This window comes from Corvus kubaryi, unplaced genomic scaffold, assembly GCF_017639235.1.
Source record: "Corvus kubaryi isolate FWS band 111438036 unplaced genomic scaffold, C.kubaryi_AGA036_p1.0 36800, whole genome shotgun sequence".
Classification (NCBI taxonomy): Eukaryota; Metazoa; Chordata; class Aves; order Passeriformes; family Corvidae; genus Corvus; species Corvus kubaryi.
In genome coordinates this window covers 1-14,518 of record NW_024580954.1, presented here as the reverse complement: position 1 = coordinate 14,518, position 14,518 = coordinate 1, and the positions used below count along the sequence as shown (strand labels likewise).

Genomic DNA, 14,518 nt, shown 5'->3' with positions numbered 1-14,518 from the left:
CCCCCCCCCCCCCCCCCCTTCCGCGGCTTCCCATTGGCGGGGGTGCGCGCGAGGCCCGTGATTGACGTGCGCGCGCCGGTGCCCCCCCAACACCCCCCGCCTCCCATTGGCGGGGGCGCGCGCGCCCGGGTGGTGATTGACGTGCGTGCGCCCAGCCGGTGATTGACGTGCGCGCGCCGGGCGCGGCTCGGCGCGGGAGGGGGGGAGGGGGCAGCGCGCCCCCCGGGCCCCGAACGGGGGGGGGGTCGGAGGGGCCCCGGTACCGGGGGTTTGGGGGGGAGGTGGGATCAGCCCTCCCCACACACACACACGCACACACATCTCCCCGCAGGGGCTGCACCGGGACCCCCTTCCCGGGCCCGCGGTGCCCTTGAGGCTCCTTGGGGACAGTAACGGGGGAGGCGGGGCAGGATATCATCCCCCCCAGCTCCTCCGGGGTGGTGGGACACACCAGCCTTCCCCCAGTTCCCGATCCCACAGCATCTCCCGGGATCCTCGGCTCTCCTTGGAGCAGGAGGGGGGGTCCCGGTACCGGGTTGAGCACGAGGGGGCTGGAGGGTGCCCCCCACCCCCTCCCCCCCAAGGCTCGGTGTTTCCCACCTGGATCCACTCCTGTCCCAGCTTTCCCTGGGCCTCCAGTGCTTCCCCCGTTCCCAGGGGTGTCCCAGGCTGGTTTCCTGGGGGAGGTCGGGTCACCCCGGGGCAGCTCTGAGGGTCTTGGGGCTCCCGGATCCCAGGCTGGGATTCCCGTGGGACTCCCGGAACGGCTCCGCTCTTCCCTGAAATCCATGGTGGGGAGGGATTGGGGAAGGCTGGAGCCATCCCAGGGGTCTCACACGTCACCACACCCCCCCAGCTCCCACGGGAAAGCACCAGTGGTGCTGGATTTCCATGGAATAACTCATTTCCAGGCCATTCTGTGAGCAATCCCAGCATCCCACCTCCATCCTTTTTATCCTCATTGAAGCTCTTCAGTTGATTAATTAATTAATTATTCCACTTTCTGGTCAGAGATATATGACGGGAAGCTCTGGCCATCCAAAAATTCATGATTTCTCCTTAGAAAAGAGAAGGAAATGTTTTTCCAAGCCTTTCTCCGTCATGTCCTTAAATCCCACCAGTTTTCCTTCCCGTGGGAGCACAATTGATCCCTTCAAAACCTGCGGGGGGGGGGTGGGGGGGGAGAATCCACCACCCCTTGGGGGCTCCAAGACCCCCCCCAGCTCCACTTGGAGGGATTTTTCCTGGAAAATGCGGTGGTTTTGCCGGGAAAGATCCCAGATCCAGCGGCAGAGCCGCATGAGGGCAGCAGTTCCTCCCGGAAGGAGGGAAGACTGGGGGAACTGTGGATCAAAACCCGCCTTCCAGGAAATATCCCGACTTTCCAGGAGGGTCACAGTGTGTGCCTGGGGATGTCCCCACAGGTGTGGGATGGGGATGGTTTTCCCGGTGGTAATAGGGAATAAAGGGGGCTGGGGGGTGGCTCGGTGGCTCCTGTCCCCTCGTGTGTCCCTTCCCAGTGGCTCCTGTCCCATCCTGGTGTCTCATGTCCCAGCCTGGAGCCCCGTGGCCTCTCCCAGCCCAGTGTCTCCTGTCCCTATCCCAGTTCCTCATGTCCAGCTCCTCATATCCCATCCCAGTGTCCTGTCCCAGTGGCTCCTGTCCCATCCCAGTGCCCCATGTCCCATCTTGTGTCCCATCCTGTCACCTCCTGTCCCCTCGTGGCTCTTCCTGTCCCACCTCCTGTCCCATCCCAGTTCCTCATGTCCTGTCCTGGTGCCCCATGCCCCTTCCTGGTTCCTTCTGTCCCATCCTGGTGGCTCCTGTCCCACCCTGATGCCCTCATGGCCCATCCCAGCACCTCGTGTCCTCTCTCAGTGTCGTGTCCCATCCTTTGTACCCTCCCAGTGCCTTCTGTCCCATCTCAGTACTCTGTGTTCCATCTTGTGTCCCATCCTGTCCCCTTGTGCCCCATCCTGGTGCCTCATGTCCCATCCCAGTGACTGGTGTCACATCTTGGTGGCTCCTGTCCCCTCTCGGCTCCTTGTGTCCCATCCTGACACCTCCTGTCTCCTCTTGACTCCCCCTGTCTCACCTCCTGTCCCATCCCAGTGGCTGCTGTCCCATCCTGGTGCTCTGTGTTCCATCTCAGTGTCCTGTGTCCCAGCCCAGCACTTCCTGTCTCATCCTGGTGCCTCATGTCCTATCTCGTGTCCCCTCCTGGCACCTTCTGTCCCATCCCAGTGGTTCCTGTCCCATTCCAGTGTCACTTTGTGCCCCATCCCAAGGTCTCCTGTCCCATCCTGGTGCTCCATGTCCTCCTGTTCCCTCCTGGCTCCACCTGTCCTGTCTCATGTCCTTTCCCAGTGGCTCCTGTTCCATCCCAGCTCCTCCCATTCCATCCCATCCCAGTGTCCCATGTCCCACCTCGTGTCCCATCCTGTCACCCTGTACTCCATTCCAAGGCCTCATGTCCCATCCTGGTGCCTCCTGTCCCCTCTTGGCATCCCGTGTCCCATTCTAATGTCCCATCACAGCACCTCCTGTCCCTTCCCAGTGTCCCATGTCCCGGTGCCTTGTTCCCAATCCCGATACCTCATGTCCCCTCTCAGCTCCTCGTGTCCACTCCCAGTGTCGGCTCCTGGTGGTTCTTGTTCCATCTCAGTGTCCCATCCCAGCTCCTCATGTCCCATCCTGGTGTCCCCAGTCCCATCCCAGTGTCCCATGTCCCATGTCCTGGTGCCTCATGTTCCATGTCAGCTCCTCGTGTTCCATCCCAGTGTCCCATGTCCCATCCCCGTGCCCCGTGTCCCATCCTGGTGTCCCCAGTCCCATTCCAGTGTCCTGTGTCCCACCCTGATGTCCCCAGTCCCCTCGGTGCCCCCACCCTGCTCCTGTCCCTGCTCTCAGCCCACCTATTCTCACTCTTTTCCCACCCATTCCTGCTCTCATTCTCACCTGCCCCAGCTCTCATTCCTGCCCATCCCCGCTCCCACTCCCACCATTCCCACTCTGATCCCATTCTCATTCCCTCTTATTCCCTCTCTTTCCTGCCCATTGCCACTCTCATTTCCTCTCATTCCTACCCGTTCCCTCTCTCATCCCTGTCCATTCCCTGTCTAATTCTCTCCCATCCCTGCTCCATCCCTGCTCCTGTCCCACTCTGATCCGTGTCTCCGCTTGCTCTGGCAGCGGCAGCGAAGAAGAAGCCAAAGAAGGGGAAGACGCTGACGCTCACGGATTTCCTTGCGGAGGACGGGGGGGGCGGGGGGGGCCCCACCTACATCCCCAAACCCGTGAGCTGGGCCGATGAGACCGATGACCTGGAAGGTGAGCACAGCGTTCCTGGCCCCTGGAATGGCATCCCTGGAGTTGGGACAGCATTCCCAGCTCTGAAATTAGCATTTCCAGCCCCCAGAACACCATTTCCAGCTCTGGGATTGGTATTCCCAGTCCTTGGAGCAGCATTCCCAGAGCTGGAACAGCATTCTCAATCCCTGGGCACCATTCTGAGCTCTGAGATTGGCATTCCCAGCTCCCAGGCTGGCATTCCTGCTTCAGGATCAACATTCCCATCCCCCAGAGGGGTATTCCTGGATCATGGAAGGCATTCCCAGCTCCCAGACTGTCATTCCTGGCTCTGGGTCAGCATTCCCAGCTCCTGGAACATAATTCCTGCCTTCCAGATTGGCATTCCCAGCTCCAGGATTGGCATTCCTAGCTGCCAGTGGCACCCACAACTGGAAAAATCCACTGGTTATTCCTTTTTTGGGGAATAATGAAGCTGGGAGAGCCATGCGAGTTCTCCTTAGGGATGAGACTCGATGACCGGCGAGTTGGGGGAGCAGGAATGGGGTAATGAGGGTTTGGGGAGCGGGTTCACCAGAGCTTCCCACTGAGCCAGGCTGGAATCCAAGCGGGAATGAATCCTGGAAAGCCGTCCCATGGGATTGCCTATCCCTGCCTCAGCAGCTCTGGATGCCTTCAGGGCACCTTTTCCATGGATTTTCCAATGCTGCTGGCAGTTGCCATTGCTCTGCTTGACTCCAGTTCCCTCCGGTTGCCTCTGGTTGCTTTTGGCTGCCTTCGTCTGGGCGGTTTTGGGATGATTTGCTGGCTCCAGCTCTGGACGGCCCCGTTGGCTCTGTCCAGGGGCTCTGTGCCAACATCCCGGATTTCTCCGCAGTCTCCACCACGTGGCACAGCAATGACGACGACGTTTACCGGGCGCCTCCGATCGACCGCTCCATCCTTCCCACGGCCCCGCGCGCCGCCCGCGAGCCCAACATTGACAGAAGCCGCCTTCCCAAATCCCCCCCGTACACGGCATTCCTGGGAAACCTGCCCTACGATGTCACGGAAGAGTCCATCAAGGATTTCTTCCGAGGGCTCAATGTGAGTGACATTCCAGAGGGCAGGAATGCTGCGGGAACCCAGGATGCAGCTCCCTCTCTCTGTGGGGTGCCCATATCCGTTGCCATGGGGCGTTCTCCTGGGATGTGGGTGTCTGTAGGTTGATCCTGAAAGAGTCCCTTGGTTGCCCAGCCATGGATCAGCCATTCCCGCTGCTCCAGTGGGATCGAGGACCCTCCAAGGGCGGGTTTCCCTGTGGAATCAGGTGGAGGTTAGACTGGGGGGTGGCAGGGCAGCGGCTCGCTTCCAGATGGGAAAAAACCAGGATCAGGAAGCTCATGGATGTGGCGGTTTGACCCTGGTTAGGCGCCAGGCACCACGAAAATCGAGTCACTTACCACATGGATCACATAAAGGTGTTGAAAACCACAGGGAAATCAGTCAAATTGGGGAAAACCAAGTTTATCCCCATTTGAACCAGTCCTACTCTTGCTTCTCCAGCTCTGCACCTGACCTTGGCCTTCCTCATTCCTTTTCCCTCTTCCTTGGCATTTTCCATCCTTTAAGTATGATTCCGTGGATGCATCATGGATTCTCCTTTGGTCCAAGCTAGATCCTTTCAGAGGGGTTTCCCATCAGGAAATCCATCCCAGGAAAATCCAAGGGATGCTCTGGGGACCCCATGACTCCCTGGGATGTCATTTAAGAATGTTGGTGGCTCCTGATAATTTCCAGGGCTCCGATCAGGAATGAGCCAGGAGCTCCCACACTTTGGGAGCCGAAATCCAGGGAAAGGAGGTTGTGGGCTACCCTGTGTCCATGTGGGACTCGTGCTGGTCACATTCAGGGCTGGTTTTCCACTGGGATGAGCTCCGAGATGGCTCCTGCTTCCCTGAGCCTGGGTTGGAGCCTGCAGAGCATGCCCAGCCCTTCCCATCATTCCCAGTGCAGCTGCCGGAGCTGGAATTCTCTTCCCAGTCCCTGAATCCAAAGATTGCTGTGTCTGGGGTGGGACCCCCCTCTTCCTTCCTCATCCCTGATCCCCTCAAGCCCTGGATATCCATGGGTTGCTCCATCCCAGATCCCACCACCCTTCCGCATTCCCCTTTGGAAGCCAAGATCCCAATGGGAGCTTCCCTGCCTTCCCTCCCTTCCCAGATCAGCGCCGTGCGGCTCCCACGGGAACCCACCAATCCCGAGAGGTTGAAAGGTTTTGGATATGCGGAATTCGAGGATATCGATTCCCTGTTCCAGGCCCTGAGCCTCAACGAAGAGGTGAGTCCAATCCCAGCTTCCAGGAGCACATCCCAGGGCCTAAAGGGGCTCCAAGGACCTGGAGAAGGATTTGGACGCTGGAGTGATGGGAAAAGGGCAAATGGCTTCCAGCTGGAAGAGGGGAGGGTCAGGTGGGTTGTGGGGAGGGAATTCCCAGCCCAGCACTCACTTCCCGTTGTTGTTCCCAGTCTTTAGGAAACAGAAGGATACGAGTGGATGTGGCGGATCAAGCTCAGGATAAAGGTGGGTGTGCAGCTGCGGGCACGGATTTGGCAGGGTAGGGATTCAGGGAGAGTGGCCGAGGGCCCAGCACTGACCCTGCTCTTTTCCCTTTTATCCATTTTCCCTTTTTATCCCTTTTCTCCTTCTATCCCTTTTCCTTCTCCCCTTCCTCTCCCCTTCCCCTTTCTTTGTCTCTTTCCCTTTCCTTTTCTCTTTTCATCTCTTTCCCTCTCTTTCTTTTCCCTTCCTTTTCTCTGTGCCTTTCCCCTCTCCCTTTCCCTTTGCTTTTCCTTTTCCCTTTCCTTCTCTGTTTCCTTCCTTTCCTTTGAATTTTCTTTTCCTTTCCCTCTCCCTGTCCCTGCCCGTGTCCCTGGCTCCCAGCAGACCGGGATGATCGCTGCTTCGGCAGAGACCGGGATCGCTTCCGGGACTCGGAGCGGTTCGAGAGCGACTGGCGCGCGCGTCCGGCCGCTCCCGACGCCTTCGATGACTTCCCCCCGCGCCGGAGTGACGATGGATTTGGGGACAGTGAGTGAAGGGAATGGGCCCAGCATTCCAGGTGCTCCCTCCCTCCCCGGTGCCCCTGGGAACCAGCGTTGTCCCGAGATCCGGGGACACCTGATACTGCTCTGTCTGGGACGAGGGGCTACCTGAGCTCATTCCCACCCTGAGCTCGTTCATTCCCATCTGGTCCTCATTCATTCCCAGAACTTATTCCCACCTGGAGCTAATGTATTCCCAGACCTCATTCCCACCCTGAGCTCGTTCATTCCCATCTGGTCCTCGTTCATTCCAGGAGTTCATTCCCACCCTGAGCTTGTTCATTCCCATCTGGTCCTCGTTCATTCCCAGAACTTATTCCCACCCTGAGCTTGTTCATTCCCCACTTGGAGCTCATTCGTTCTCAGAACTCATTCCTACCCTTAGCTCATTCATTCCCAAAACTCTTCATTCCCAGTTTGTAGGGATAAATGGGGCCTCCCCCTCTCCCACCTGGAGCAGCACCAGCATTTTCCTCCTTCTTTGTGGAATCTGTGCCTATCCCAATAAAACCTCATTTCACTTCCAGGATATCGTGATCGCTATGACGACCGGTATCGGGACGGGCCGCGGCGGGACATGGATCGCGGCTTTGGGAGCCGGGATCGCTATGATGACCGCAGCAGGGATTACGACCGAGGTGGGAATTCCCAGGGGATTTCAGGGGCAGAGCGAGTGGGAGCGAGACCCTCCCCCCCCCCCCCCATGGCCAGCGAGTAACTGGGAATCCCCCAAATTCCCACCCTCTTGTCACTGGGAATCTGGGCTGCATTAGGCCCGGTCACTCTCAGCCGGATCCATCTCCTTCCCCAGGCTATGATTCCCGAATAGGCAGTGGCCGGAGAGCCTTTGGAAGCGGCTACCGCCGGGACGACGACTACCGCGGCTACGAGGATCGCTATGACCGGCGGGATGACCGGATGGATCGGTGGAATTCCCGGGACGATTACGGCCGGGATGATTTCCGCCGCGAGGACAGAGGTGGGGTGGGACCGGAGCTGTTCCTTTGGGAAGGGTTGGATGGAATGGGAATGACTTCTTGGGAAAGGTGGGATGGGGTGGAAGGGTTTCTTGAGAAAGGTGGGATGGGATGGGAATGATCCCCATGGAAAGGTGGAAGGACAGGGAATGGTCCCTCGGGAAAGGTGGGCTGGGGAAGGGGATGATCCCTTGGGAATGGCGGCATGGGACAGGGATTATCCTGTCGCTCCCAGCACCATTCCAGGTGGGATCAGTGCCCACTGGGATCTCCTGGCTCCTTTCCAGGTCCCACCCAGAGACCGAAGCTCAACCTGAAGCCCCGGAGCGCTCCCAAGGAAGAGGAAACTTCCGGAGCTCCTGCTGCCCAATCCAGCCGGGCCGCTTCCATCTTCGGGGGGGCCAAGCCCGTGGATACGGCAGCTCGGGAGCGGGAGGTGGAGGAGCGTCTCCAGAAGGAGCAGGAAAAGCTCCAGCGGCAGCTGGAGGATGACAAGAGGATCGACAGACGGCCCCGGGAAAGGTGGGAATGGTGCTTTGGGAAAGAGGGAGTGGGATGGGGGTGATCCCTTGGGAAAGGTGGGAAGGGCTAGGAATGGTCTCTTGGGAAAGATGGGATGGGTGAGGAATGTTTGCTTGGTAGTGGTGGGGTGGGCAGAGAATGATGCCACCCAAAAGGTGAGAGGGATAGGGAATGGTCTCTTGGGAAAGGGGGTATGGGCTGGGAATGATCCCATGGCGAAGGTGGGGATGGGCAGGGATTAATCCCTGTGGAGAGGTGGGATGGCATGGGAATTAGGAAATTCGGGGCTGATCCCCACAGAGATATGGGAGGGACAGGGAATGGTCCCCATGGAAAAGTGGGATGGGTGGGCATGGTGCCTTGGGAGTGGCTCGGATGGGAAGGGAGCTCAAACCGTGTGAAAGGTGGAATTGGGAGGGAGCAATCCCTTGGGAACGGTGTGATCAGCAGCGGCTGTTCCATTGGGAAAAGTGGGCTGGGGTGGTGCTCACCCTGGGGGAAAGGTGGGATGGGGCAGCCCTTTCCCAGCCCCTGATCCTATTTGCACCCTATCCCAGGCATCCGAGCTGGCGGAGCGAGGAGAACCAGGAGCGATCCCGGACAGGCAGCGAATCCTCGCAGAGCGGCCCCGCGGGACCCCCGGGAACGTCAGCGGGCTCGGGCCCCACCGGCCGGAGTGAGTCGGGGTCTGGGGCGGCCGGAACATCCCAGCCCGGGGTGTCCGGCAGCTCCCACACGGATCCGTGTCCCCCAGCCACGCGGAGGAGGGAGAGCGAGAAATCCCTGGAAAATGAGCCCCTAGGAAAGGAGGAGGAGCCGCCCTCACCCCCCCCCAAATCCCGGGAGGAGAAGCCAAAGGTGATGCCGGCGCCGCCTCCCAAGGAGAACGCCTGGATGAAGCGGAGCAGCCAGAACCCCCCCGGCAATTCCCAGAGCTCCGACTCGGAGCAGCCCTCCCCAACCAGGTGGGTGTTCCAGGAAGGAGCGGCCTGGGGGGCTTTTCCAGCCCAAAGCATTCCATGGGTCCCTGGCTTGCCCTGGTGGAGCCACTGGCTCTTCCTGACATTCCCAGGGATGATCCTTTAGCGCATCCCAACATTTCTGCCACCCACACCGACCTTTCTAAGGCCCATCCCAACACTCCTGTATCCCAGGGATGTTCCTGTGCCCTGTCCCAGTATTCCTGCAGCACGTCCCAGTGTTCTTGTGGCCCATTCCATGGAGTCACTGGCACATCCCAACACTCCTGCAGCCCAGGGATGTTCCTGTGGCGCATCCCGGTATTCCTGTGCCCCATCCTGGTGTTCTCTGGCACATCCCAACACTCCTGCAGCCCATGGAGGCTCTTCTGCCCATGCCAGCCTTCCTGTGCCCCCCCCGCCGTTCCCACGTATGTTCCTGTGCTCCATCCCAGAGTTCTTGTGCCCAATCCCAACTTTCCTGGGGCTCAGGGATGTTCCTGTGCCCCATCCTGACATTCCCAGGCCCAGGGATATTCCAGTGTCCCATCCTGATATTCCCAGGAATTCCCTGTGCCCTATCCCACCATTCCTGGGAATGGGGCCGTTCCTGGGACCCTCCTGATGCCCCTCCCCACTTTTCTCTCTTCCCAGTGGGGGCCCCCCTGGCTCCTCCCAACCTGGAGATGATGGGAGGACCCCCCAGAGGAGAGGTGAGAATGGGAGGGGGATTGGGAGGGCTCAGGGAAGGTTTTGGGGATTCAGGGGGGTCTTGGGAGCACTTTGGGGGGCTCGGAGGGTGTTTGGGAGAGCTCAGGGAGTTTGGGGGGGGCTCGGGGGGGGTGGGTACGGGGGATCCGGGGGGGAGGGGGGGATTTGGGGGGGATTAAAGGGGGTCTGGGGGGATTGGGGGGCTTCCAGGGATGTCAAGGCCTCGCTGGGGGGCTCAGGGGGTTTTGGGGGCTCTCTGTGACCCCCCTGCCCTTTCCCAACAGAGGAACCGAAGCCGGAGGGGGGTCGGGAGAGCAGCTCCAAGGGCCGGAGCTGCAGCCGTGGCCCCCCGGGAATGGGGGACCCCGAGAGGTGAGACCCCCCCAGAGACCCCCCTCAGGAACCGGGAAAACCCCCCGGGGAACCGGGAATTTCCCTGGGAATTGACCTGTGACCTCCACCCCGCAGGAGGGACCCCCGGAAGGAGCACGAGCCAAAGAAACTGGAGGAGACCCCCCCCTCCGTAAGGATCCCGGGGCACCCAGATCGGGGGGAGGGACCCCCTCCAGTCCCGGCCTTGGGGGATTTCGGGGGATTTTCACCATAACTGACCCCCCATGCCCTCAGTTCAGCACAGGGGGCTGGCACCCCTCTCTGGGAGGAGTGAACCCCCAGGGCACTTTAACCCTTCAAATCCCGTTTTTTGGGTATTTTGAGGATTTCCTGCTTAACTGCTCCCCTCCCCCTGCCCACCCCCACAGTTCAGCCACGAGCAGTCTGAGACCCCTTTTGGGGAGGGCTGTGACCCCCCTTTTTGGGGTGCATGACCCCCTGGGGATGTTCATCCCTTCACATCTTGTTTTTTGGGGGGCTTGGGGAATTTTTTTCAATCATGACCCCCCTGGCTCTCCCAGCTCAACCACCCCAACCACTCCAGATGTCTCTGACCCCTTTTGGGGGACTGTGACCACCTGGTTTTGGGATGTGTGAGCCCCTGGGGATCTTTATCCCCCTCAAATCCCATTTTTTGGCATTTTCCCTGGTTTTCCCTGCAGTTCAGCCACGCCAGCAAATACGCCGCGCTCTCCATGGATGGGGAGGATGAAGGTGATGATGAAGAAGGAGCTGAGTAAAAGCTTCCTCCCCCTCCTCCTCCTCTTCAGCCGCCATGGGAACCTCTGGAGATTCCCAAAAATCCCAACCTTGATCCAGGCGAGACAGAAATAAAACCTAAAACTCATCAATTCCCGCAGCTACAGCTTCTTAAATCCTGAAAACCCCACCCTGAACGCACGGGAACCACCCCAAAATCAGCATGGGGGGCGGGAGGGGTAACTCCAAGAGTTTTCTCAAAGGAAAGCAGCCCCCCCCCATGTTTTCCATGGAATAAGGGGTGAGGAAGAGCTGGCCTTCCTCCCACCCCCCTCCTCACTGGATCCCCTCCAAAGGTCGGGTTGGGGGGGGATCCACCCCCCCCCAAATCCTCCAGGGTCTGGGATCCCCCTCTGCCCCCCATTTTCCTCCCCTCTGGAATGTCGATTTCCCCCTGGACACCTTCATCATCCTCCTGCTCACAGGTGTCCCCCCAGTTCCCCCACACAATATTTGGGATGCAAACCCCACCCTTCACATGGGAAAACCTGGATTTCCACCCTGGAACCTAAAGATATTCCAAGATTTTGGGATTCGGGGTGGGCTGTACAAATATGTATAAAGAACCTTCCCAGAGGTTTTGGGAGGTCTTGGAGGAATTTTGGGCTCCCTGGGGGCGGGGAGGGGGGGTGGTTTGGGGCTGTTTCGTTTTCTCCAATAAAATGAGCTTGAAAAGATCCAGTAAGGCCCCAAATCCTTCTGCCCTCCTCCCCTCCCCCAAAGGGGAACGGGGCAGTTCCCAAAGCCCCCTGGGCGGAATTTCCTGTCCCATCATCGGCCTTCCTCTCTCTGGACTTCCTTCTTCCTTCCTTCTTGCTTCCTTTTCTTTCCTCATTCCATCCTTCCTCCTCTGTCCTTTTCCTTCTGCTTCCTCTTCCTCATCCTTCTTCTTTCCTTCTTCCTGCTTTTCCTCCTTCATCCTCCTCCTTCCCTCCGTCCTCTCTTCCTCCTCCTCCTCCCCGCCTCCCTTCTACTTCCTTATTTCTTCATCCTCTCTCCATCATTCCATCTCCTTCTGCTTCCCCTTCACCTTCCTCCTTCCACCTCATTCTTCCTCCTCTTTCCTTCTTCCTCCTTCTCCTTCCTCCTTCCCTCTGTCCTTCCTCCCATTCTTCCTTCTCCTTCCTCTTTCACTTTCCTCCTCCCCCCATTCCTTCATCCTTCCTTCTCTTCCATCTTCCTCCTCATCCCTCATTCTTCCTCCTCTCCCTCCTCCTTTTTCATTGTTCTTCCTTCACCTTCGTCCTGATCCTTCCTTCTTTGCTTCCTTCCATCCTTCCTCCTCCCCCCCCCCCCCCCGCTAATTAACTGTAATTAACTGGAGGCGCAGGCACAGCACTGAGCCCCGGGATGGCCCTCCCGGCCCTTCCTCATCCCTCGGCTCTTTCCCGGCTCTTCCCAACCGCTGGAATGCTGGAACCCCCCTCCCCCACCGCTGGAATGCGGCCCCCCCCCCGCGGCGGCTCCGGCCCCACAAAGGGGTGTCTGTCCTGGCCGGGGGGCGGGGGCGACTACCCCAAGGACTGGGAGGACCCCAAGGGCCAGGAGAAGGGGACCCTGACAACCGCGACCGGGGGCGGGGGGCTGATCAGGCGCCCCAATCCCCTCTATGCACCCCAGATCCTCTCCCTGCACCCCAAAAAGCCCGTCCCCAATTCCCCTCCTGAACCCCAATTCCCTCCCTGCACCCCAACCCCCCCTCACAATAACCCACACCCAAAACCTGCCCTGTACCCCAAACCTTGCACCCCAATTCCCCCCCCTGCAACCCAAAACGTCCCCACCTCAATAACCCCCGCCCCAGCGCCCCACAAAACCCTTTGCACCCCAACCTCCCCGCCCCAGTTCCTCCCTTTCAAACGAGCTTCTCCCTGGGGGACCTCAAGAGAGGGGTTTGGGGTCCCTGCGCCCCCTGGGGAACCCATCCCGGGATTGTGTGGGGTCCCTCGAGCCCCTCCAAACCTCCATCCCCTCCCCGAGTTGGGGCTGAGGATCCCCTTTCCCACCGACTTTGGGGGTCCCGTGGGGGGGTCTCAGCCTCCCCCTTCTCGACTTTGGGGGTCCCCATGGGGTGGGTCCAACCCCCCCCTTTCCCCCGAGTTTGGGGGTCCCGGGGGGTCGCAGGGGCGGGGTAACGGAGGGGGCGGGGGGAGGAGGAGGAGGTTGAAGAGGGGCGGGGGCAGCGCCAGGAAGGCCCCGGGGGGGGGGGGATTCGGGAGGAATTTTGGGGGATCCTGCAAGGGAGAAAAGGGGAAACTGAGGCAGCGTCAGCAGGGGGAGGTGTCACCCCGTGTGTGTCCCCGCCGTGTCCCTCTCCTCGTGTCCGCTGCGATCCTCCCGCTGTCCCCTGCCCGTGCACCCCCCGCGTCCGCGTCCCCTCCGTGCCTGCCCCGTGTGTCCCCTGTGTGTGTCCCCCGTGTCTCCTCCTGGTCCCCTCTGTGCTCCTCGCGGTGTCCCCTCCCCGTGTCCTCTCGTGTCGTTCCCGTGTCGTCCCCCCCGTGTCCCCCCCCGTGTCCGTGTCCCCCCCCGTGTCCCCCCCCGCACGGGAAGCGGCTCCGGAGTCGCGGAAACGGCCCCTCCCCGCGCGCCTTCGGCCACGGAGCCGCTCGCGGAGCCCGCAGGGACCCCCGAGACCCCCCCGGGAGCAACCGGGACCCCCCGAGACCACGCGGGACCCCCCATGAAGCCCCCCGGGGCCGTGGGGACGCTGCTGCGCGCGCTCGGCCGCCGCGATGGCCCCGACACGGTAGGACCGGGGGAGGTCCCTGGGGGGGGGGGGGCGGGGGGGGGGGGGGGGCCCCCGGGGGGCCCCCCCCCCCCCCCCGTGGCGCCCCCCCGGGGTCCCCCCGCGGTCCGCTCCAGCCGCCCCCTCCCCACGCGTGACGCTGGGTGGGCCGGGGAGGAAAGTGGAGTCTGACCGCCCCCCGCCGCCCCTCCCCCTATTTTCCCACGCTCCCCCCTCGCCTCCACTTTCCTTTTTTCCCTATTTTCCTACTTTTTCCCCTTTTTCCCACGCCCCTCCTTCCCCGTCCCACGCCCCCCCCGCGCCTCCCCCCGCTGTCCCACTCCCCCCGCATGCACTCCCACGCCCCTCCCCCTCCGTGGGAACGGCGGGGTCGTCCCAGGGGGGCCCCATTTCCTGGGCTTGTCCCGGCCCCGCTTCCTGCGGGACTCGGTGTCCGTGGCCGAGGGCCAGAGGGACCGGGGGGGACACGGGGGGGACACGCGGGACGACACCGGGGGGGGGCACGGGGAGGGAGACACGGGGGACACGGGTGGGACATGAGCGACACGGGGGGGACGCGGAGGGACACGGGGGGGACGCGGAATGGAGTGGGGTTGGCACGGGGGTGACAAGGACTCACGGAAGGGAGAAGGGGGGACACGGGTGTGGCGCTGGAGGTGACGTGGGACACGAGGGGGTCCCAGCGGGGACATTGGGGGGAACACGGGGGGACAGGGAGGTGACGCAGGGACAACGTGGGGGGACACGAGTGGGACCCGGGGGGGGATACAGGTCGGGAGGCGGGGACACAGGAGAGGACGGGAAGGGACACGGGGAACCCTGGGCGTGACAGGAGTGGGACATGATAGGGACACATGCGGGGACACGAGTGGAGTCATGAAGGGGACACGAGGTGACACGGATGGGACACGGGAGAGTCCGGGGAGACACGGAAGGGTCAGTGAGAAGTCATGGAGAGGACACGGGGGGGGACACAAGGAGGGACACGGGTGACACCTGGGGACATTGGAGGGGGCCAGAGGAGGACGGGGGGAATGCAGGGGGACGACACGCGGGGAG

The 14,518-nt window shown here is 61.1% G+C and overlaps 2 protein-coding genes across 3 annotated transcripts in view; both read left to right on the top strand.

Moving 5' to 3' along the window:
- The window catches only part of EIF4B (eukaryotic translation initiation factor 4B), an 11,079-nt gene extending 274 nt beyond the window's left edge, over nt 1–10,805 (top strand). Inside the window, exons 2-15 of one of the 2 annotated variants that reach the window (XM_042020123.1) lie at nt 3,193–3,330; nt 4,187–4,395; nt 5,512–5,628; nt 5,817–5,871; nt 6,235–6,378; nt 6,920–7,030; nt 7,204–7,371; nt 7,657–7,891; nt 8,449–8,567; nt 8,646–8,856; nt 9,505–9,563; nt 9,846–9,933; nt 10,030–10,084; nt 10,617–10,805. In XM_042020123.1, the coding sequence (XP_041876057.1) occupies nt 3,193–3,330; nt 4,187–4,395; nt 5,512–5,628; nt 5,817–5,871; nt 6,235–6,378; nt 6,920–7,030; nt 7,204–7,371; nt 7,657–7,891; nt 8,449–8,567; nt 8,646–8,856; nt 9,505–9,563; nt 9,846–9,933; nt 10,030–10,084; nt 10,617–10,694 (1,787 nt within the window). In that variant the 3' untranslated portion in view covers nt 10,695–10,805. Of the gene's footprint in view, nt 1–3,192; nt 3,331–4,186; nt 4,396–5,511; nt 5,629–5,816; nt 5,872–6,234; nt 6,379–6,919; nt 7,031–7,203; nt 7,372–7,656; nt 7,892–8,448; nt 8,568–8,645; nt 8,857–9,504; nt 9,564–9,845; nt 9,934–10,029; nt 10,085–10,322 lie in introns of both variants that reach the window. The other variant, XM_042020124.1, reaches the window with a different exon arrangement.
- Nucleotides 10,806–11,988: 1,183 nt separating this feature from the next.
- Nucleotides 11,989–14,478, top strand: LOC121660689 (basic proline-rich protein-like). The gene is made up of 2 exons (XM_042020122.1): nt 11,989–13,459; nt 14,308–14,478. The coding sequence occupies exons 1-2, from the start codon at nt 12,064–12,066 to the stop codon at nt 14,337–14,339; spliced, it is 1,428 nt and encodes a 475-aa protein (XP_041876056.1). The 5' UTR covers nt 11,989–12,063; the 3' UTR covers nt 14,340–14,478.
- The last annotated feature ends 40 nt before the right edge of the window (nt 14,479–14,518 follow it).